Source organism: Macrotis lagotis, chromosome 5 (assembly GCF_037893015.1).
Source record: "Macrotis lagotis isolate mMagLag1 chromosome 5, bilby.v1.9.chrom.fasta, whole genome shotgun sequence".
Classification (NCBI taxonomy): domain Eukaryota; kingdom Metazoa; phylum Chordata; class Mammalia; order Peramelemorphia; family Peramelidae; genus Macrotis; species Macrotis lagotis.
Genome location: NC_133662.1, coordinates 38195022 through 38218518, shown reverse-complemented (window position 1 = coordinate 38218518; position 23497 = coordinate 38195022). Strand labels below are relative to the sequence as shown.

Genomic DNA, 23497 nt, shown 5'->3' with positions numbered 1-23497 from the left:
TATCATTTTTAAGTTGAAGGCAATCACTGTTGTCCTTGAGCAATAAATGAGTGTGAACCTTAATGAGATTTTTCCAAAATGCTTTGCAGCACCTTACATATTGCTCATATACAGTTTCAAAATCAGAGTCAATTCCATAATATGAATCTTCAATAATAAGTTGTTTCTGTGGATTATAGCTTCCAAGAAGTATAATTTTAGCTTTGCAGTTTTTAACTTGATTAACTTTTCTATTCAAATCTCTCAGATTGTTTTCATCCATACATAATATAAAATCAAAGGTCAGGAAATATTCTTTGGTAATCTGCCTGGCAATATGATTCATGATAATGCCATGTTTCTTCATGCAAGTCTGCCTTGATAAACAGGGGTGTATCCTATTTCATATGTAGATGTTGCTGCACTGTCTATCCTCCACTTATCTGAAATATTTTCATCAGTTACAAGCTTCCTAAAAATAGCTTTAGATATTGGTGAGCGACAAATATTACCTGGGTTCAAATCTGGTCTCAGACACTCAATAATTACCTAGCTGTATGGCCTTGGGCAAGCCACCCAACCCCGTTTGACTTGCTAAAACCCAGACACAGGCACAGCATGTACCTGGTCCCCTCTGCAGATATATTTATTCCCTACTGCTCCACATGTAGTTTATCTAACTATCTATTTACCTCCTTAACTTTTTTCTTGTTTATTTTATGATTTAATTTATCTAGATCTGAGAGCAGGAGGTTGAGGTCTCCCACTAGTAGAGTTTTGCTATGTCCTCCTGTAGTTCTTTCAGCTTCTCATCTAAGAATTTGGATGCTATCCCATTAGGTGCATATATATTCAGTACTGAAATAACTTTATTGTCTATGGTACCTTTTAGGAAGATAAAGTTTCCTTCCTTATCTCTTTTAACACTTTCTATTTTAGCTGCTGCTTTGTCTGAGATAAGGATTGCTACCCCTGCTTTTTTTTTTTACTTCAGCTGAAGCAAAATATATTTTGCTCCAACCTTTTACCTTTACTCTATATTTATCTCTGTGCTTCAAAACAGCTTCTTGTAAGCAGCATATTGTAGGATTCTGGTTTTTAATCCATTCTGCTATTTGCTTACATTTTAAGGGAGAGTTCACCCCATTCACATTCAAAGTTATGATTACTAATTCTTTACTGCCCTCCATGCTAACTTCCCTTTGTTTTTATTTTTCCCCTTCGCACCTTTAACCATATTCCCCAGTATTTTTCTTCTGAATATCACACCCTTCAGCATGTTTTCTCTCCTATATTACCCCCCCACTGTCTTTCCCCTTTCCCTTTTTCCCCTTTTCCCTTCCCTTCCTTTTGTTAGTTCTCCACTCCCCCTCCCTTTCTCCATCCCCCTCCCCTTTTCCCCTTTCAATACTTGAAAGGTTAGCTGTTTTTTTTAAGCTAACTAAATATGTGTAAATTGACTTTAAGCCAAGTCTGATGAAAAGAAGATTCAGGTGTTTCTCATCTCCTCCTTTCTTCCCCTCTATTACCATAGGTATTTTGTATATCTTAGTATAATGAGATTTACCCTATTCAATGCCCTCTCTCCTCCAGTCTTCTTCCTGTTCCCCTTTTTAAGGAGGTAGTGTTTTTTTAGATCATTCTATCTGGGTCATAGAAAATTCTGAGTATCTGTCACTTCTAGCTAAATACATTCTATCTAATAGAGTTAAAATTTTGGGGAGTTATTAGAGTCTTTCTCCCAAGTGGGGTTAAAGCTAGTTACATCCCATTGGATAGCAGTCTCATAGATAGGTCATGAATGTACATCATTTTTGTCTATGTATATTTTCTCTGTTAGACTTACAGTTCTCAAAATTTATGAGAATCTTTTCCCCCATGCTCAGATATAGCCAGTTTCAACTTATTGAATAGCAGGGTTTTTTTTTTCTTTTACTACCCTGCCTTTATTTTTTACCTTTTCTTTTTTTTTATTAGAGATATTATTTGAGTTTTACAATTTTCTCCCAATCTTGCTTCCCTCCCCCCACCCCCACCCCACAGATAGCACTGTGTCAGTCTTTACTTTGTTTCCATGTTGTACCTTGATCTAAATTGGGTGTGATGAGAGAGAAATCATATCTTTAAAGAGAACAGAATTCTCAGAGGTAACCAGATCAGGCAATAAGATATCTCTTTTTCTCCAAATTAAAGGGAATAGTCCTTGTACTTTGTTCAAACTCCACAGCTCCTTATCTGGATACAGATGGTACTCTCCTTTGCAGACAGCCCAAGATTGTTCCAAATTGTTACACTGATGGAATGAGCAAGTCCTTCAAGGTTGAACATCACTCCCATGTTGCTGTTAGGGTGTACAGTGTTTTTCTCATTCTCCTCATCTCACTCAGCATCAGTTCATGCAAATCCCTCCAGGTTTCCCTGAAATCCCATCCCTCCTGGTTTCCAATAAAACAATAGTGTTCCATGACATACATATACCACAGTTTGCTAAGCCATTCCCCAATTGAAGGACATTCACTGGATTTCCAATTCTTTGCCACCACAAACAGGGCTGCTATAAATATTTTTGTACAAGTAATATTTTTACCCTTTTTCCGCATCTCTTCAGGGTATAGACCCAGTAGTGGTATTGCTGGGTCAAAGGGTAGGCACATTTTTGTTGCCCATTGGGCATAGTTCCAAATAGCTCTCCAGAAGGGTTGGATGAGTTCACAGCTCCACCAACAGTGTAATAGTGTCCCATATTTCCCACATCCCTTCCAACAATGATCTTTATCCTTCCTGGTCATACTGGCCAATCTGAGAGTTGTGAGGTGGTACCTCAGAGAAGCTTTAATTTGCATTTCTCTAATAATTAATGATTTAGAGCATTTTTTCATATGGCTATGGATTGCTTTGACCTCCTCATATGGAAATTGCCTTTGCATATCCTTTGACCATTTGTCAATTGGGGAATGCCTTTTTGTTTTAAAAATATGACTCAGTTCTCTGTATATTTTAGAAACGAGTCCATTGTCAGAATCATTAATTGTAAAGATTGTTTCCCAATTTACTACTTTACTTTTGATCTTGATTACATTGGTATTATCTGTGCAAAAGCATTTTAATTTAATGTAATCAAAATCATCTAATTGGTTTTTAATGATGTTCTCCAACTCTTCCTTAGTCATAAACTGTTCCCCTTTCCATAGATCTGACAGGTAGACTAGTCCTTGATCTTCTAAATTGCTTATAGTATTGTTTTTTATGACTATGTCCTGTAACCATGTGCATCTTATCTTGGTAAAGGGCGTGAGGTGTTGGTCTAATCTAAGTTTCTTCCATACTAACTTCCAATTATCCCAGCAGTTTTTATCAAAGTGGAAGTTTTTACCCCAGTGGCTGGACTCTTTGGGTTTATCAAAGAGCAGATTACTATACTCCTCTCCTGCTTTTACACCTAGTCTTCTGCACTGGTCCACCACTCTATTTCTTAGCCAATACCAAACAGTTTTGATGACTGATGCTTTATAATATAATTTTAGATTGGGTAGTGCTAAGCCACCTTCATTTTCATTTTTTTCATTAAGCTCCTGGCAATTCTTGACTTTTTATTTCTCCATATGAATTTACTTTCAATTTTTTCTAACTCATTAAACTAATTTTTTTGGAATTTTGATTTGTAGGGCACTAAACAGATAGTTTAATTTTGGAAGAATTGTCATTTTTATTATATTAGCTCTCCCTATCCATGAGCAGCTGATATTTGCCCAGTTATTTAAATCTAATTTAATTTGTGTGAGAAGTGTTTTATAATTGTTTTCAAAAAGATTCTGAGTCTGTCTTGGCAAATAGACTCCCAAATATTTTGCACTTTCTGAGGTTACTTTGAATGGGATTTCTCTTTCTAGCTCTTTCTGCTGTTTCTTGCTAGACATATATAGAAAAGTTGAGGACTTATGGGGGTTTATTTTATAACCTGCAACTTTGCTAAAATTGCTACTTGTTTCCAGTAGTTTTTTAGATGATTTCTTGGGAATCTCTAGGTAGACCATCATGCCATCTGCAAAGAGTGAGAGTTTTGTCTCTTCCTTCCCAATTCTAATTCTTTCTATTTCTTTTTCTTCTCTAATTGCTGATGCTAACATTTCTAATACAATATTGAATAGTAGTGGTGATAATGGGCACCCTTGTTTGACCCCTGATCTTATTTGGAATGCCTCTAGCCTCTACCCATTGAATATAATGCTTGTTGATGGTTTCAGATAGATACTGCTAATTATTTTAAGGAACAGTCCATTTATTCCTACACTCTCTAGTGTTTTTAATAGGAATGGATGCTGTATTTTGTCAAAACTTTTTCAGCATCTATTGATATGATCATATGATTTCTGATAGGTTTGTTATTGATATAATTGAGTATACTATCACTTTCCCTAATATTGAACCAATCCTTCATTCCTGGAATAAATCCTAGTTGATCATAATGTATTATCCTAGCGATGACTTGCAGTCATTTCGCTAAGTTTTCATTTAGGATTCTGGCATCTATATTCATCAGGGAAATAGGTCTATAATTTTCTTTCTCTGTTTTAACTCTTCCTGGTTTAGGTAACTGTACCATATTGGTTTCATAGAAAGAGTTAGGCAGAGTTCCATCTTTCCCTATTTTTCCAAAGAGTTTATATAGAATTGGAACCAGTTGTTCCTTAAATGTTTGGCAGAATTCACTTGTGAATCCATCAGGCCCTGGAGATTTTTTTTAGGGAGTTCAATAATGGCTTGTTGAATTTCTTTTTCTGAGATAGGGTTGTTTAGGTATTTAATCTCTTCTTCATTTAACCTGGGCAACTTATATTTTTGTAAATATTCATCCATTTCACTTAGATTATCAAATTTATTGGCATGGCATAGAGTTGGGCAAAATAATTTCGAATTATTATTTTAATTTCCTCCTCATTGGTGGTGAGTTCACCTTTTTCATTTATAATACTAGCAATTTGGTTTTCTTCTTTCTTTTTTTAATCCAATTGACCAGATGTTTATCAATTTTATTGGCTTTTTCATAATACCAACTTTTGGTTTTATTTATTAATTCAATAATTTTTTTGGTTTTGATTTTATTAATTTCTCCTTTAATTTTTAAAATTTCTAATTGGGTATTTGATTGGGGATTTTTGATTTGTTCTTTCTCTAATTTTTTAGTTGCATGTTTAGTTCATTGATTTCCTCTTTCTCCAATTTATTCATATAAGCATTTAGAGCTATAATATATCCCCTGAGAGTTCCTTTGAATGAATCATATAGGTTTTGGCATGTTGTTTTATTATTATCATTATCTAGGATTAAATGGTTATTCTTTCTATAATTTGTTTTTTGGCCCACTCATTTTTTAAAATGAGGTTATTCAGTTTCCAATTTGCTCTGGGTCTATATCTTGGCCCAGTGGCCCAGTATTGGCCCAGTATTGAATATGACTTTTATTGCATTGTAATCTGAGAAAGATGTCTTCACTATTTCTGCCTTTCTGCAGTTGATCACTAGGTTTTTATGTCCTAGTACAAGATCATTTTTTGTATAAGTTCCATGTACTGCAGAGATAAGGGTATATTCCTTTCTATCCCCAGTTTCCTCCATAAGTCTACTATATCTAATTTTTCTAACAATCTATTTACCTCCCTAATTTCTTTCTTGTTTGTTTTATGATTTGATTTTGCTAGATCTGATAGCAGGAGGTTGAGGTCTCCTACTAGTAGAATTTTGCTGTCTATGTCTTCCTGTAATTCTTTCAGCTTCTCCTCTAAGAATTTGTGTGCTGTCCCACTGGGTGCATATACATTCAATATTGAAATAACTTTATTGCCTGTGCTACCTTTTAGGAAGATAAAGTTTCCTTCCTTATCTCTTTTAATTCTATCTATTTTTGCTGCTGCTTTGTCTGAGATAAGGATTGATACCCCTGCTTTTTTTACTTCAGCTGAAGCAAAATATATTTTGCTCCAACCTTTTACCTTTACTCTATATGTATCTCTGTGCTTCAAAACAGCTTCTTGTAAGCAGCATATTGTAGGATTCTGGTTTTTAATCCACTCTGCTATTTGCTTACATTTTAAGGGAGAGTCCATCCCATTCACATTCAAGGTTATGATTACTAATTCTTTATTGCCTTCTGTGCTATCTTCCCTCTGTTTGTATTTTTCCCCTTCCCCCCCTTTTATCCATATTCCCCAGTATTTTGTTTTTGAATACCACCCCCTTCAGTATGTTTGCCCTCCTATATCACACCCTCCCCTTTGTTTCCCCTTTCCCTTTTTCCCTTTTCTTTTCCCTTCCTTTTGTTATTTCCCCTTATTTCCCCCACTCCCCTTCCCTTTCTCCGCCCCCCATCCTCTTTTCCCCTTTTAATACTTGAAAGGTTAGATGTTTTATAAGTTAACTGAGTATGTGTAGCTGGAATTTAAGTCAAGTCTGATGAGAAGAAGATTCAGGTGTTTCTCCTCTGCTCCCTTCTTCTCCCCTATTATCATAGGTTATTTCATTTCGATAAATGTCCATCTTTTTTTCCCTGGAAGAGAAGGCTCAGTTTAGCAGGATAGTGGATTCTTGGCTGCATTCCAAGCTCCCTTGCTCTTTTAAATATCTCATTCCAGGACCTTGTATCCCTTAATGTTGATGGAACCAGATCCTGCATAATTCTTACTGTGGCTTCTTGATATTTAAATTGTTTCTTTCTGGCTGCCAGCAGGATTTTCTCTTTTATCTGATAGTTCTGGAATTTGGCCACAACATTCCTTGGTATTTTCATTTTAGGATTTTTTTTTTTTCTGGAGGGCATCAATGTATTCTTTCAATAATTACTTTGCCCTCTGGTTCCATGATATCAGGGCAGTTTTCCATCACCAGATCCTGTAATATTAAGTACAGGCTTTTTTCTCTCTTCAATGTTTTCAGGAAGTCCAATAATTCTCTTCGACCTATTCTTGAGGTCAGTGCTTTTGCTGATGAGGTATTTTACATTTTCTTCTATTTTTTTCTATTTTTTCTTCATTTTTTTAGCTGGCTCTTGCTGTCTCATTTGCTGAGTTATTTGTTTCTGCAGACTCCATTTTTGTTTTTAGGGAGGAGTTTTCTTCATTAACCTTTTGCAGCTCCTTTTCAAATTGGTCAATTTTACTTTTGAAAGAGCTTTCCATTTGACCAATTGAGGTTCTGAGAGAATTATTTCTTTTTGCATTTGCCCAATTGAGGATCTGAGAGAATTATTTTCATTTTGTATTTTTCCAGTTGAGGATCTGAGAGATTTAGTCTAATTTTGTATTTGTCTAATTGTATTTTCTAAGGATTTGTTTTCTCATTGCAGGGTATTAATTATCTCTCCCAAATTTTCCAGTTGATCTTTAAACTCCTTCCTTATTTCTTCAAGAATACCTTTCTGTGATGAAGACCAGGTCATATTCTCCTCTGAGGTTCTAGGTTTCTCTGATTTAGTGTCTTTTCCTTCTAAGAATTTTTCTATGGATCCACCTTTCTGTTGACCCTTCTTCATTTCCTTATTTTGCTAACACCTTGAGTTGGGGAGGGGCTGTTTCACAGTGGGTTGGGTTCCCTAGAGGCTTTACTCACTGAATGTAATTTCTCTGACTGGCTGGTTGCTTTCTCTGGAGTGTCTGTGACCTTGATTGAGGTCTTCTCCCTTAGCTTGAAGGAAGGGTTTGGAGCTATTGAATCCTTTTGCCTTCAGTCAGTGGTGGTCTTTACCCTGGGATGAGGTCATTCATCTCTCTATTGTCAGCTGGGCTGGTTCTTCTGCTCACACTCTTTATGCCTGAGGCATAAGTGGTCTGCTATTGTTTATTCTTGGAAAAGGCCTTAGGCACAGTGAAGGCCTTGACTCAGAGTTCCTCAGACCAGAGGAGCCCAGGGATGTTGTCTGCACCTCTCTTGCACCAGAACTCTTCCCCCCCCACCCCCCCACCCCCACCCCAGCCCTGTCTGCAAACTCCAGAGGGTCTTTGCCAACACCAGTGCCTCTGCTTCCTAGTTGACTCAAGCCCCTGCCATCTAGCCCCACTGCTGATCCAGCAGGTCCAACTCTGGGGCCCGCAGACTCCTTGGCTCCAAATCAGCTGCTAATCTGGCTGATCCAGGGCTGATCTGCCTCTGCTCACTGAAATTCGCCCAATGCTGCTGCAGGAGACAAATCCTGAGAAAGATGATCTTTCTCCTGGCTTTTCTTTCTGGGTTTTGTGGGTTAGATTTCTGTTAAGAGGTTTGTTTCATATGATAGATGGGGAAAGATTAGAAGACTTTAGAGGTATAGTTCTTTTTTCTTTCGGTTTTTGCAAGGCAAATGGGGTAAAGTGGCTTGCCCAAGGCCACACAGCTAGGTAATTATTAAGTGTCTGAGACTGGATTTGAATCTAGGTACTCCTGACTCCAAGGCTGGTGCTGTATCCACTATGCCACCTAGCCACCCTGAGATATAGCTCTTAAGAATTAAAGTATCATCATCCCATGTAAAGATGTAAACAATTTAACATTTTTTGAATACCATTTTATTCTTTCCTATTTACATTTTTATTTTTCTCAAGTCTTTATTTGAATACTAATTGTTTTTTTTTTTGGCTCTGGTATTCTTATTAGGAAAATTTGAAAGTCTCCTATTTCATCTTTTCCACTCAAAGATCACACTCCATTTTGATGAGAGTTGATTCTTTGCTGCAATACTTTGTTTTCTGAAATAATATATTACAGGTCTTCTTCTCTTTCAATATAAAAGTTACTTGTTTTGTTCTGTGGTTACTCAATATTCACAGTGTTTTTGTCTTGCTCCTTGCAATATTTTCTCCTTAAACTTGTAATTCTGGCATTAGGCAACAATATTCATTGGAGTCTTCATTGATGATCTTTTTTCAGGAAATAATCAGTGAATTCTTTCAATTATTCTTGTACACTGTGGGTCTAAGCTATTGGGGCAGTTTTCTTTGATAATTTCTGAATTATGCTTTAATCTGTATTCAGGTATCATCAATATTTCTCTAGTGATAGATAATATTTTTCATCATAAGCACTTCAAAATTGTCTTGGTTCATTATTTTGCATAGAATACCACAGATGATAATCTTACAATATTGCTTTTACTGTGTATAGCAATAGTTAGCACTTGTTCCTTTACTTTGTATCAGTTCTTTTAAATCTTTGCTAGTTTTTCTTAGTAAATAGCATTCCATCATAATCACTTTCTACAATCTGTTCATTCATTCCCTAATTGTTAAGCATCCCCTCAATTTCCAATTGTTTAGCATCAGAAAAGAATTGCTATAAATATTCTTATACATATAGGTCCTTTTCCTGAATATGTTATATCTTTTGAGTTTACAGACCTAGCAGTGACATTGCTAAGTCAAAGGGTATGCATGGATTTTCAGGGTACATTTGTAAATTACTCTACAGAATGGTTGAGTTTACAACTCCAGTAATTTCTCATTTTTGCCACATCACCTCCAACAATTGTCATTTTCCTTTTCTGTCCTATTAGTCAAGTATAAGGTAGTATATCAGAATTATCGAATTTGTATTTCTCCAATTGATAGTGAGTTCAAATTATTTTTTTAGGTTTTTGCAAGGCAAACAGGATTAAGTGGCTTGCCCAAGGCCACACAGCTAGGTGATTCTTAAATGTCTGAGACCGGATTTGAACCCAGGTTCTCCTGACTCCAGGGCCGGTGCTTTATCCACTATGGCACCTAGCTGCCACCGAAATATTTTTTCATATGACTATAGATAGCTTTGATTATTTCATTGGAAAACTTCACATCTTTAGGTCATTCATCAATTGGGGATTGGCTCTTAGTTTTATAAATTTATAAAGTTCTCTGTGTCTTTGAGAGATGAACCCTCTATAAGAGAAACTGATTTCTAATTTTCCTCTATCTTATTTCTCCCTCATTTATTTTATTCTCCTTCAATTCATCCTATTCTTCCACAAAAGTATTTTGAATTTGACTTCCCCTTCTTGCTTAACTACTAATTCTGCCTTCCCTTCTATCACTCCTTCCTTCTTTTATCTTCTTGTCCTACTAGTTTTCTGAAGGACTAGATAGATTTCTAAACCCTATTGAATGCTGATGTTTTTCCCTCTGAGTTAATTCTGATGAGAGTAAGGCTACTCCCTCCCCCCTCATCTCTTCCTTTTCTCTCCACTATAACATATTCTTCTTTCTTCATTTATGAGAGATAATTTAGCCCATTCTATCTCACCCTTTCCCATTCTCCTAGTATATTTCTCTGTGCATATAATTTTATTTTTTAGATTTCATCCCTTCTTATTCAACTCATACCTGGGATCTCTATCTATCTATTTATATATTTATACTCAATCTAACTTCCATAATAATTAGAAAGTTCTTACAAATTCTAGTATCATCATCCAATGTAGTAATGTAAATAATTGAAAATTGTTAAGTCTCTAATGATTTTGTTTTCCTTTACCTTTCAATGCTTCTTTTGAGTCTTCGATTTAAAGATGAAATTTTCTTTCCAGCTCTGGTCTTTTTACCAGGAAAGTTTGCAATTTTCCTATTTTAGTGAATATCCATCTTTTTTCCTGAGAAAATACTCTTTCAGTTTTAAGGGGTAGTTGACTTATGATTGTAATCCAAACCCTTTTGCCTTCTGGAATTGTAAGGTCTCTGATCTTTTAATATAGAAGCTGCTAAATACTGTGGTATTCTGACTGTGGTTCCACAATACTTAAATTGTTTGCTCCTTCAATATTTTCTCCTTGAGCTGATAATTCTGGAATTTGACTATTATATTGTTGCTTATTTTTTCATTTTGGGAGCTCTATCAGGAGATGATCAGGGGATTCTTTCAATTTTCATTTCCCTTTTGGTTCTAGAATCTGAGATCAGTTTTTCTAGATAATTTCTTGAAAGATTATGACTCAAGTGTTCTTTTTTGTCAGGCCTTAAGATAGTCCAATAATTTTAAATTATAGTTTCTAAAACCATTTTCCAGGTCAGTTTAGTTTTTCCATTCAGATAGTTTAAATTTTGTTATTTTAGTTTTGTTTCATTTCTTTATTTATCATGAAATCATTAGGTTCCATTTGTTCAATTCTAATTTTTTAAGAAATTATTTTCTTCAGTGTGATTTTTTATACTTCTTTTTATATTTGACCAGTTCCACTTTTTAAAGCATTCTGTCTTCATTAACATTTTGTGCTTTTCTTAAAAGCATTTGGTTTATTTTGTTTTTAAGATATCATTTTCTTTTACATTTTTGGACTCCCTTATTAAGCTGTTGACTGTTTATACATGATTTTCATAGATCACTCTCATTTTTCTTCTTCAATTGTTTTCTACCTCTCTTAATTTCCAAAATCTTTTTTTGCATTCTTCCTTTACCTGAGACCAATTCTTTTTTTTTTTTTTTGAGGCTTTGTATGGAGGAATTTTACATTTTTATCTTATTCCTAATGAGTATTTTGATTTTCCTTGTCACCATAGTAATGTTCCATGGGTATGTTTTTTTTTCTGATGTTTTTCTCAGTCTATCAGAAAAAGAACTCTAATTTTTCTTTTGGATGCATCATTTCTAAACCTGTTATTTATCCTTATAATCACCTCCTTTACCTACACTTCCTCCTTTGTTTCCCCAAATACAACTCTTGATCTGGACTCCTTTCTCTCCATTCACAACTTTGACATTCAAAAAGTTGAATAGCTCCATTGTAAAGTATTTGCTACCCTTTAGTCACTTGCCCATATTGGGCAATCACTAGTAATACATTATCAAACTTCAACTTTTGGATGTTACTCAGGTAACATGCTCAAGCAATATAGAGAAAACAGAAGTCATTGTGTTTTCCTCAATACAACCCTCCATTCTTCCTCATGTCAAAATGTCCCTGGAGAAAAAAGCAACAACAAAAATGCTTACCACACTTTAAATTTGTGCTTTACAATCTCAATATGGCCCTTAATCCTGTATGACACTCCCTTTTATCTTATCTGATTATCCTTCAATGGTAATTCTTTTATTCTTTCTTTGTTAGAGAAACTTTTCTAAATCTTTTTTACTCATTTTCAATATATCAAGTTTCCAACATTTTGTCACAGTGTTTTTCCAATCAATTCAGATCCGAATGTTTCTATGCATTGTCTGATGGTCTTTGATACATTCTGTGACTGAAAATTCATTATGTGGAATGTCCGCAAATAGCCACATTAGTCCTCAGATGATGGGTACTGGAAAACTATTTTTCCCTTATTGCTAGGAATTCTAATATCTCAAATTTCCCCTGACATGTAGAGCATCCAGGATCCTTTCAGTTCTGCAATGTAATAAGTTTACAGTAGAGGAATAACATTTATTAATTCATTTATAACATAGGACTTTGAAGTGTACATATTACTATGTGCTCACTGAAGTTATAGATACATAGGGAAGATATTCAACAATTTTTTTACTTGAAAAAATTGTGTCTAAACTTACTGGAGCATGAGGTTATTTCTTTTTTTAGGCAAAGGGATCTTCTCAATATAATTTTGCTATTGCCTCTGCAATGCTATTTTTCTGTCCTCAAACTGACTCTAAGCCAAAAGAAGGAAAGGCCTGCTTCTTTTTTTTTTAAGGAAATTTTGGTAGACCAGTACTTTTTCTGGTTATGAACTCAGGAGAACTTTTCTAGTGACAACAAAAACAAATATCCATAGAGAAATCTTCTATTTTTAAGCAATATCAAATTTCAGAAGTATGCAAATTCTAAATTATCAGTTATATAATTGAATTAAAATGAAGAGAGCTGATTGAATCCATATACTGAATGCTTACATCTGTGGAGTGTGATTTTTTTTCAAAATCAAATGCTGTTAGGAAATTATTCAGATTCTGGAAGGCTTGAAATTGAAGAGATTTTCATGTTACATTGAACATAACATTAATCTGAAAATTTGTGATTCTGAATTAGAATATTAAGAAAAGAATATGTTTCAAATAGCCAGCTCTTGATTATCTGATTTAATAGAGAATAATGGTAAAAAAGAATCAAGAGATCATTTTCACATGACTTTACAAGGTCTGCAATTCATTTTGGAGGCGGGGGGGACAGATTTACGTCTCTCTTATTCTGCTTAGTTTAGGATGATATTGAAATTAGTCTATGTGTCTAAGCATACAACAACTGGACCTGTACAAACAAATGCACCCTTGAAATTTGTTTGGAAGTAGGATTAAAAGCATGTCAGAGAAAATTTATAAAATAAAGGATAAATAGAGTATCAAGAGTTAATTAAGTCAGTTTCTGTCTTTTTTTAACTTATGGAAGGAATAATTTTGCGTCATAGATCTGACAAATCAAGACTGATTCACCATTTTAATTCTTTTCAATTCATCAGATTTACTAAATTCCTAGTATGTGAAAGATACTATTGTAGGGACTGATGACAAAACAGAAGAGTGCTGCCCTCAAGGAGCTTTGATTCCATGGAGAGAGGAAGGCAATATACATTATATATATATATATATATATATATATATACATATATATATATATATGTATATATATATATATATTGTATATATGTGTGTGCAGTAAATATATGTATAATATATAATATTATAAAATAGATATGAATATATAAGTGCAGTAAAAGAAAAAATATCATAGGAGCAGATGGTGGGTTTTGACTAAGGGGTTTGAGAAATTCAAAGGGAGAAAATCAAAGAACTGATCATAGAATTAATCATATTGAATCTTAAAAGAATAAAATATTTAAACAGGCAGAGATGTAGAGGGAGAACATTTCAATCAAGGTTGTGTGTGTGTGTGTGTGTGTGTGTGTGTGTACATGTAGATGTGTGTGTGTGCATGTGTGTGTGTGCGTGTGAGTGTATTAGGGTCAGTAAGTGACCTGGGCATATATGTGGAGATGGAAGCTGCCTTAAATATGGAGTCAGAGATCTTTGGTTCAAATCGTACCTCTGCACTTAACTACCAGGATAACCTTTAGCAGTTGACTTTTTTTGGGGTTTTTTGTTTTTGCTTTGTGGGGCAAATGAGGATAGGTAACTTTCCCAAAATCACACAAGCTAGTATATTTCAAGTATCTGAATACAAAATTGAACTCAGGCCCTTTTGATTCTAGGCTGATGCCCTTACTAGTAAACTACCTAATGGTCCCTTGAGCAATTCACGTAACCTACCTTGTTTTAAATTTACTCATTTTAATATAAGAAGATTGAACTATATGACTTTAGAGATGCTTTTCCATTATAAAACTTTGATTCTGAGGAATAGTAGATTATCCAGTTTGTCTGGAACATGGAATGCCAGATGGGAAATATTGTGAAATAAAACTTTCACATAGAGGGGAGGCAAATTGTGAAAGGCCTTAATTGATAAAACAAGAGGCTTACATTTTTGGTTAGAAAGTAGTTATTTATTTCTTTGTTTATTTATTAATTTAGGTTTTATTGCAAGGCAATGGGAATAAGTGATTTACTCAAGGTCATAAAGCTAGGTAATTACTAAGTATCTGAATCTGAACTCAGGTCCTCCTGACTCCGGGCTGGTGCTTTATCCACTGCAAAGCATTACTGCCCCATGGAAAATGAATTATAATGTAAAACTTCCCTCTTACCATTTTAGCCTACAATTTTCTCTAATTGATTTGATTAAAAAATTTAACTCAATGCAATACAATAATTATTATTGAATATAAGGAGAGAAAGAGCATAATCTAGTTCTTAAAAAAACTAATATTTTCAAGCCCTACCTCTGACAAATATTGGCTTAATGACTAAGGGCAAATCACTTAACCTATCAATGTTCACAAGAAATTCATAATACTCTACGTCATAGAAAAAGTCATAATCTATGTCAATAAAGTAGTTTCTCTTTGAGAATTCTAAAAAGATAAAATCATAGTTTCAAGTTTTTTGTTTGTTTACTTATTTTTGCTTTAAGTACAAGGAAATGTGTTAAGACCTGTTGAGACAAAGAAACAGTCATTGAACTATGATGGGACTTTTAGTCTCAAAGGTAGAGGCATTGCTGCACTACTGAAGGCAAATAATGTGTTACATAGGAAGAGAGGAACATTCTTTTATCTTATTCAATAAACTCATCAAAATGGAACATTTTGCAGAAGTAGAAAATGTTGAAATTATGAAAGTAAAATATTTTGAACATTTTAATTACAAAATTCTTCTCATGTTAATAAAAAATAATTACCAAACAGTGAAAAGACACTCTTCTTCCAATCACTTTAATTCTGTGATATTACGAATTTACAAAGGTAAGTGTCCTGCTATTGTTAGTTTGTATGAACAGGATATCCATTCTCAATGGGATGTGCTGGGTGCCTGGCAACCATTTCAGTAGTATCACAATGTTCAATCAATATAGAAAAGAAGCTACAGTTTGTAATTCTTCCTAAATTTCCTATAATGCTAGTCTTCATGTAATTAAGAATAACATTTTAGTAAGTTAATCTTATTTTTATTTCAATTTACACACAAAAATAATTCTATCAGTCAACTAGCATTCATTTTACAATTCTTAACAAGAACTCACATTATATTAGAAATCCAATAAAGAAATTCAATATTTTTGCTTTCCAGTGCTGCCATAAAATCCTTATGTTCTTAAAATACTAGTACCTTTTACAATGGTTGCTTGTTAATGTCATTCTGTAGGGCTATTTATCTCCATACTTGCACTAAAACTGATTTGGTCACCAGAAGAATACTATTGCTCCCAGATTCTATGATAATTATGATTGATGTCTATTAGCATATGCATCCCATCATTAAATTTTGCTTTAACAACTAACCAGCAAACACAAACAACTAAAAACAAAAACATTTATTAAAATAGCTACAAAATATTTTTCCCTCTAAACCTGGGACTTGCTATCCTGAAGATAGAAACATTTTATATGAAAATTATGAACATAAATTTAGAGTCCAATGATATTGTCATACAAATATGGAGAACATATTTGGTCAAAGGAATTCTTATTTCTGATAGAATGGAATTTCCTTGCTCTTGAGGAATCTTTACTCGGCTGCAATTGGGTACAATGTACTTTCTAAATAATTTGCTTTTGAAGAACAGAGACAAGAAGGCAGCATGAAAGCAAGGTTTCCCAGAGAATCTCTTCCAAAATATTCCAAAAAAAACTTTAAAAAGTCTAAATATTCAAGAGACAGAACCCTCAGAAAGACGTAGTAAGGCAATTCTCCAGCCGAAGGAAACCTGGATGATCATTGTTAGGCTTGTTCCACAGCATTGGAGGGGGTGATATTGCAACCAGTATCACACTGATGGAATGAAAGAGCTCCTGTCTTCTGGGGGCAGCCTGCAGGGGGGCTTGGGTTTCTGGAGGTGTCATCTCTTGGCAACTGCAGTAGTTTCCAGACCTCTCAACCCAGGGATCACCAAGCACAATGTGGAAGATCAGTGGGTAAATCTCTGCCAGAGCGAGTGGGAGCCCAGGCCAGCTTAGCCCTCAGTGTAGCTCCTGACCCCGGGAAATAGAAGAAGACCTGTGGAACCATCCAACAGGGAGTTGCCTAGCAGTTGCACCCAGAGAACTCAGTCAACAGAAGGTAAGGGGCTGGGGTGGAGACTGTTGAGGTATCTCTTCTGTCCCTGGGACAAGTCTCAGGTACTTTGCCCATATTCAGATCCTGGTTGCAGTCTGGGGCCCTCCATTGCCATAGAGCAAGGACCCTGTTTACAACTCCAGGGCAGAGGAGAATGTGGGCATCCACAGACTAGAGCATAGGCAGGAGAGCAGTTAGAGCCTCTCATAAGATAATGACGGGACTGATGTCCTTGTAGGAGTGTTCCAATAACACTCAAAAGACTGGGAAGCACCTCAAAACCAGGGCACAAGTTGGAAAAATGGGTAAACAGAAAAAAAAGAATCTGATCATAGATAATTATTTTCATTTCATGGAGGATCAAAACACATGCTTAGTAGATGTCAAAGTCTAAATTTCTGTATCCAAAGCCTCCAAAAATAGGAGTTGAGCTCAGACTTTGGAAAAACTCAAAAAATATTTTGACGATCAAGTAAGGGAGGTACAGGAAAAAGTGGGAAGAGATATGAGAGCAATGTAGGAAAAGCATGAAAGCCAAGTCAGCAACTTAGCCAGATGGAAAAGGTGATAAAAAAACTCTCTGAAGAAATTAACTCCTTCAAATGTAGAATGAAACTACGGGAAGTTGATGACTTTGTGAGTAATAATAAAACTATAAAACAAAACCAAATTAATGAAAAACTAGGAAAAAACATGAAATATCTCATTGGACAAATAACTGACCTAGAAAAGAGAACCAGGATAGATAAATTAACAATTATTGGACTACCTGAAAGTCATGATCAGGAAAAATAGCCTCCAGGAAGAATATAGCCAAATTCCAAAACCCCCAAGTCAAAGAAAAAATAACATAAGCAACTAGAAAGGAACAATTCAAATATCATGGAGTTACAATCAGGATTACATAGGACTTGTCAGCATCCACATTAAGGGGTCACTGAGCTTGGCATATGATATTCTGAAAGATAAAAGAACTTGGAAAGAAACTGAGATTCTACTGCCCAGCAAAAGTGAACATCCTCTTATGGGGGAAAAATGGATATTTGATGAAATAGAGAAATTTCAAATATTCCTGTTAAAATGACCAGAGTTGAACAGAAAGTTTGATTTCCAAGTACAGGACTCAGATGAAGCATAGAGAACATGGACAGAAAAGGCAGAAAAGGCAAATTATGAGGGATTTGATAATGTTGAACTACTTATATTCTTGCATAGGAAGATGATAATGACAACTCCTATAATTTCATTTAATAGAGTAGTTAGGAGAAGCATATTTAGATAAGGCACATGAGGGAGTTTAATATAAAGCTACAATATATTGTAAAGATGGAGTCAATGGGTGAAAAGGGAATGTGCTATGAGAAATGCAAAGGAGAGGTAGAATGGGCTATGGATATTTCATATAAAAGAGTCAAGAAAAAGCTTTTGAATAAAGTGGAAGGGGGGAAGGTGAGGGGAAATGAGTGAGCCTTCATTGTTATTGTAAATGACTCAGAGAGAAAACAATAATATACACACTTAATAGGATATAGAAATCTTTTACCCTACAGGAAAAAGGAGAGGAAGGGAATGGGAGAAAATGGACAGGGAGAGGGAAGGGAGGGTGTAGGTGATAGAGGAGAAGGTAAATTGTGGGAGAGAGTAGTCAGATATAACTTTTTTTTTTTTCTTACATGGTATTGGGGTTGAGTAGCCTACTCAGGACTACACAACTGGGTAGTTGCTGCATGTCTGGAATGGGATGTAGCACTAGGGCTGGTGCTCTATCACTATGTTACTTGGCTGCCACATAGCACACTTTTGAAGATGGACAGAGTGAATTAGAGAGGGGGAAAATTAAATAAATGGGATGAGAAGAATGAATGGGGTGAATTACAATCAACAATAGTGACTGTGGGGTAAAATTCAAAAGTAACTTCTCTGATGAACTTATGATAAAGAATGAAATTCACCCCAGAAGTAAAGCTGAACACAGACTGAAGGATATCTTTATTCTCTTTCTTTCACTTTATTTCTCATGAGGATTTTACTTTTTGTGGGGAGAGGGAACATAATTTTTATTCTTACAAGATGACTTTAGTAATGTGTCAGAAATACTGTGATTTATCCAAAAAAAACTTGCTTTTATTGTCTGCTTCTTCATGCTTTATTGTCTTGGCTAGTTCTCCCAATCTTATAATAAATACTCACATTAAAGATACAGATTGGGACAGTAATTAAAAAGGGGTGGGGAAGAGTAACTGGATTACTTAAAGAAACTGTAAAATTTGTTTATTAATTTTATTCTTCCCGTGGAAATTGAGATTTTTCTTAAAAATATTATAGTAGTATAGTTATTTGGAAGATATTTAGAATATGATAGCCTCAAATAAAATATAACAGGGAAAGCAAAAATGTGGGGAGAACTTATGTTACTTCCCAAAGAAACCTGTAAATTGTAAACATACAAAAATGTCTTAATTGGTCCTTAATTTTCAAGTCAAAGAAAAATGCTTTATTCATTCAGAAAGAAATTCACTTACCAAACAGTAACTATGTATTATGCAAGTTTAAGCTGTGACTATGCTACAGGAGAGAAAATCATGTAATATTATATTTAAAGGCATGAAATAAAGATTTGGAGCCAAGAAAAATAATCAGCTTTTATGATTCTAATTCTATCATAGGAAAAATTGACTTTTAATATGATAGAAACTTAAAACATTTCTACTGGAAAAAAAGCAAGAAACCAAACCAAATCTTGATATGAAGACAAAGAAGTCAACTATAACTCAGGTGAATGCATTTGAGTCCATTTGAAGGAACTAAGTTGTAATTAATTGCTTAATTTTAATGGACATGAAGATGAAATGGTCCCTTCAGAAACTGCATTTTCAACTGTCAGAAAATTAAGGGGAAAAAGTAGATAGTTAAGGTTTTGCTTTGATGTGTTTTTCATGAAATTATTGGTTTGGGAGAGAGGAAGGTAATGGGAATATAATATGAATGAATTGATATAGAACAGACAGCCAATTACTTCTCAGAGTTAGATTATATGGAAAGCATATCCAAATATGGAGAAAAGGATGCAGGAAACAAATCATTCATGATTCTCACAAATATATTCACAAAAGAGGTCAGTATAAAATATGGCAAACAATAGAAAATAGGAAGAATGAAGGGGGGAATATGAGGTACAATAGATTTAGGGAGGGAACTAGCAAACAAAACTTAGTTTTGAAGGCTTTCTAGGAAAGAGAGAATTAAATGGGGAAAAATAAAAGTGTAAAAATCAGGTAACAGGCTTCTGTGCTAGAGATGAAGCAAGTAGTAGTAAAGTAGAAATAAAACCCTTCTGTTATGGACTAGGTTGAACATATTTCTTCACTTTTTTTCCACTTTCTAAATAAAAGAGTTTAAAACAAGAGAAGCAGGCAAAGTGAGGGGGAAGGAGCCAAGATGACAACAAGAAAAGAAACTCTTTAAGGTGCTCTCTTTCAAAACTTATAAGCTAAGGACTCTAACTAAATTTTTGAGAGACAGAACACACAGAGGGATCTAGTAAGGCAGTTCTCCAGTCCAAGATTACTTGGAAAATAGCAGAAAGACTCCACTCTATGTGGTTAGAGGGGCAGTCCACCAGAGTGAAGGAAGTTCAGCCTCCTGGAGGCAATCCCAAGGTGCCCGGGAGCCACAGCTCATGGCAGTGGGGGGGGGCAGTTTCCTGATTTACACCCTGGGGAGTACCAGGTAAAACTTGGAAGATCAGCAGGAGATCTCTTCCAGAGTGAGGCATGAAAGCCAGTCCTCAGGGCACTCAAGGAGCAGTATGGTCCTGGCAGCCCAGATCCAGGAACCGGAAGCAGGCAAACTGGAAAACAGGAGCCCCCAGGCAACTGAGCCTTGAGTACTCAGCCTAGGTAGGGGAGTGGAGAGAGACTTTGGAGGTCTGTCCTCTATACCTGGAATAGAACTCCAGGGCTTTGACCACATACAGATCCTAATCACAATATAGACCTCCCATGGAACAGCAGGACCCCTCCACCTCAGCCTTGTGGCAGAGGGGTGCACTCATTGGCATTCACAGAGCAGGAGGGAAGAGAGAGCTTCACAGACTGAGATCCTTGTGGGGGATGCTCCAATAATACTCAAAAGCTCAGGAAGCACCCCAAAACCAGTTGGATGCTGGAGAAATGAGTAAACAGAAAAAAGAGGAACACCATTGAGAAATATATTGTCTAGTGTCAAGGACCCAGCTCCGGACCTTGGCCACCTATGGGCTAGGAGATGCCTGGGGGTGTGAACCCACCCACATGGATGCTGGGAACGCCCCAGTAACAGGAGTGGCTCTGCCCATGAGGGAGGAACAAGTGAGGAGCTTGGAGAGTTAGCTGAGGAGTATAAAAGGCATGGGGCTGGGGAAGAGGAAAGCCATTTTTTTTTGCTGCTCTGGAAGCAAAAGCAATAAAGACCTGCTTGTTAGACTGTTACCGGGTGCTCTGTCCAGTTATTGCCTTCCGTCCCCAAGGAGGGTCCATGCGTCCAAATACTGACGGGTCTGTAACTTCCGAAGACCTGGGAAATGTATGTATCCAGGCGAAGGCTTGGGATAGGTCCCGGAGCAGTTGGTGCCCGAACAGGGACTTGAGGAATTTCCGCCTGGCCTCCCTTAATAGGGGGAAGAGCTGGACAGCCTCAGATTAATTTAGATTAATCTGGGATGAAGTTATGGGGCAGGGGCTAGGTTTTCCCCTGATTAGACCTGAAGGAAAGGCAGTTCTAGCTTGTCAATTATATAAATTAGATAAGCGGCATCAATTTTTGCCACATATTAAACAGTGCCATGAATTTGTAGATAAGGTGTGGGAGATATCCCCATGGTTAGAACATTCAGAGATTACAAAAGAGAACTGGGAGACAGTTGGGTGACAGTTGGCTTCTTTTGAGGAGTCATGTCCTGGAATCCTAACTGACCACGACTTCTCCTTTTATTCTCTCATAAATACAATGTTACACGGAGCTTCTCATCCCTGTGGGAGAGAAACAATTGGCACACAAGTGGGAGAATCATTAGGAGAATCTTCTGAGGATGAGAACTGTAATAATCCTCCTCCTCCAATTTATCCTTGGGCAGAACTTAGAGAAACTTATAAGAATCATAATAAATATGGAGTCAGGAAAGAAGAAGGAGGAAGTAGCCATTTAGAGGGTGGAGCAAGAGCAGGGAAAGGTAGGGAGGAAGTCAGAATCAGGGTTGTGGCGCAGCAGAAATTAAGACCCAGGGCTGTGGCGCAGCAGACATTGGGAAAGGAAGAGGATTCATTAATAATCACCCCCCCTGGAGTACTGCCTCTATAGAGGTTGTCCCGGCCACATTCCCTGAATAGTAGTAGGTGCTACAGGATATTCCCCTGTACTTGTCCACACCCAACTACTGCCATCTGGTGACACTATTGTGTACCTTACCAACCCACACTGCTACCCAGTAACCCTTCCCCCTGGCATGGCTATTGGACGAGGAATATCTCTGCCATGTATTGAGAGTGAGAGTGTCCCACAAGTAAATTGGTGTACTGAAGTCGGATTACAGCGGCCCGTTATACAAATATATATATATATATATATATATATATATATATATATATATATATATATAGGCAAATTAGTGTCAGGAATGATTGACACAGGAGCTGATGTGTCCGTTATTGATTCAGTACAGTGGGACCCCTCCTGGCTGCTTATGTCATCTACCACCCCTATTTTAGGGGTGGGAAGCCATCAAGGTGCTAGAAAAGCAGAGCGTCACTTGAGATGGAGCTATGAAGGACAAAGTGGCTTTATTCGTCCCTTAAAGATTATGGGACTAGGCTCTGCCCTGTGGGGTAGAGATTTGTTACATCAGTTACAATTGTATCTTACCACCCCTGAACATTTGGCAACAAACGCCTAGGGGCTATTGTTATGGTGAGCTGCACCAAAGATCACTTGGAGGAGTGATAGCCCTGTGTGGGTGGAACAGTGGCCCTTTTCTATGGAGAAGCTCACCTCATTAAAAGATATAGTTAAGGAATTAGTGTTACAACACAGAATTGAGCCTACCACCAGCCCTTATAATTCTCCAGTATTTGTAATAAAAAAAGAAAGCTGGCACTTGGAGAATGCTTATTGACTTACGGGCATTGAATAAAAGAATGGTCCCTATGGTCCTGCTACAGACAGGTCTTCCTTCTCCTTCCTTTATGCCTAGGGAATTTGTCATAAAGATAATAGATATTAAAGATTGTTTTTATAGCATTCCCCTTCACCCTGAGGATAGGGATAAATTTGCATTCTCGGTACCATCCAAAAGTTTTCAAAGCCCCCAATCAGGTATCAGTTTACTGTATTACCCCAGGGAATGGCCAATAGTCCATCTATGTGCCAAGCATATATTGCAGCTATTGTTCACCCGCTGCGCAGTAAGTATCCCAAGGTTATCATAATCCATTATATGGATGATATCCTCATGGCTACTAAGCAATCCTTGGAGCTAGAAGAGTTAACAAAAGAAATGCTACTTTCTTTGAGTAAATATGGGCTTCAAGTAGCTCCTCATAAGATACAAGAAACTAGCCCTTATCAATACCTTGGTCACACCCTTAGTGAAGGACAGGCATCTATAATACCCCCAAAGGTGAATTTAGAGAAGTGTAGGACCCTTAATGATTTCCAGAAACTGATTGGCTCCATACAATGGATACGTTCTACAGTTCCTATTCCTGATGATTTGATATATCCTCTTTAGGATATCCTGAAAGGAGATTCCACATTGACCTCCCCCTGATATTAGACCTCACAAGCAAAGGAGGCAATGGCACAGATCCTGTCCAGGTGTCATGAGTCCATAGTTCAATTTGATCCTGAGCAACCTATATTCACTACCATTTTAAATCAAAGGTCACATATT

At 36.3% G+C, this 23497-nt stretch overlaps 1 protein-coding gene across 1 annotated transcript in view; it reads right to left on the bottom strand.

Moving 5' to 3' along the window:
* Window positions 1-16358, bottom strand: part of LOC141489244 (uncharacterized) — a 116494-nt gene extending 100136 nt beyond the window's left edge. Inside the window, 5 exon segments of the mRNA XM_074190000.1 lie at window positions 59-354; window positions 357-491; window positions 581-632; window positions 12796-12860; window positions 16223-16358. Of these exon segments, the coding sequence (XP_074046101.1) occupies window positions 59-354; window positions 357-491; window positions 581-632; window positions 12796-12860; window positions 16223-16358 (684 nt within the window).
* Window positions 16359-23497: the final 7139 nt, after the last annotated feature.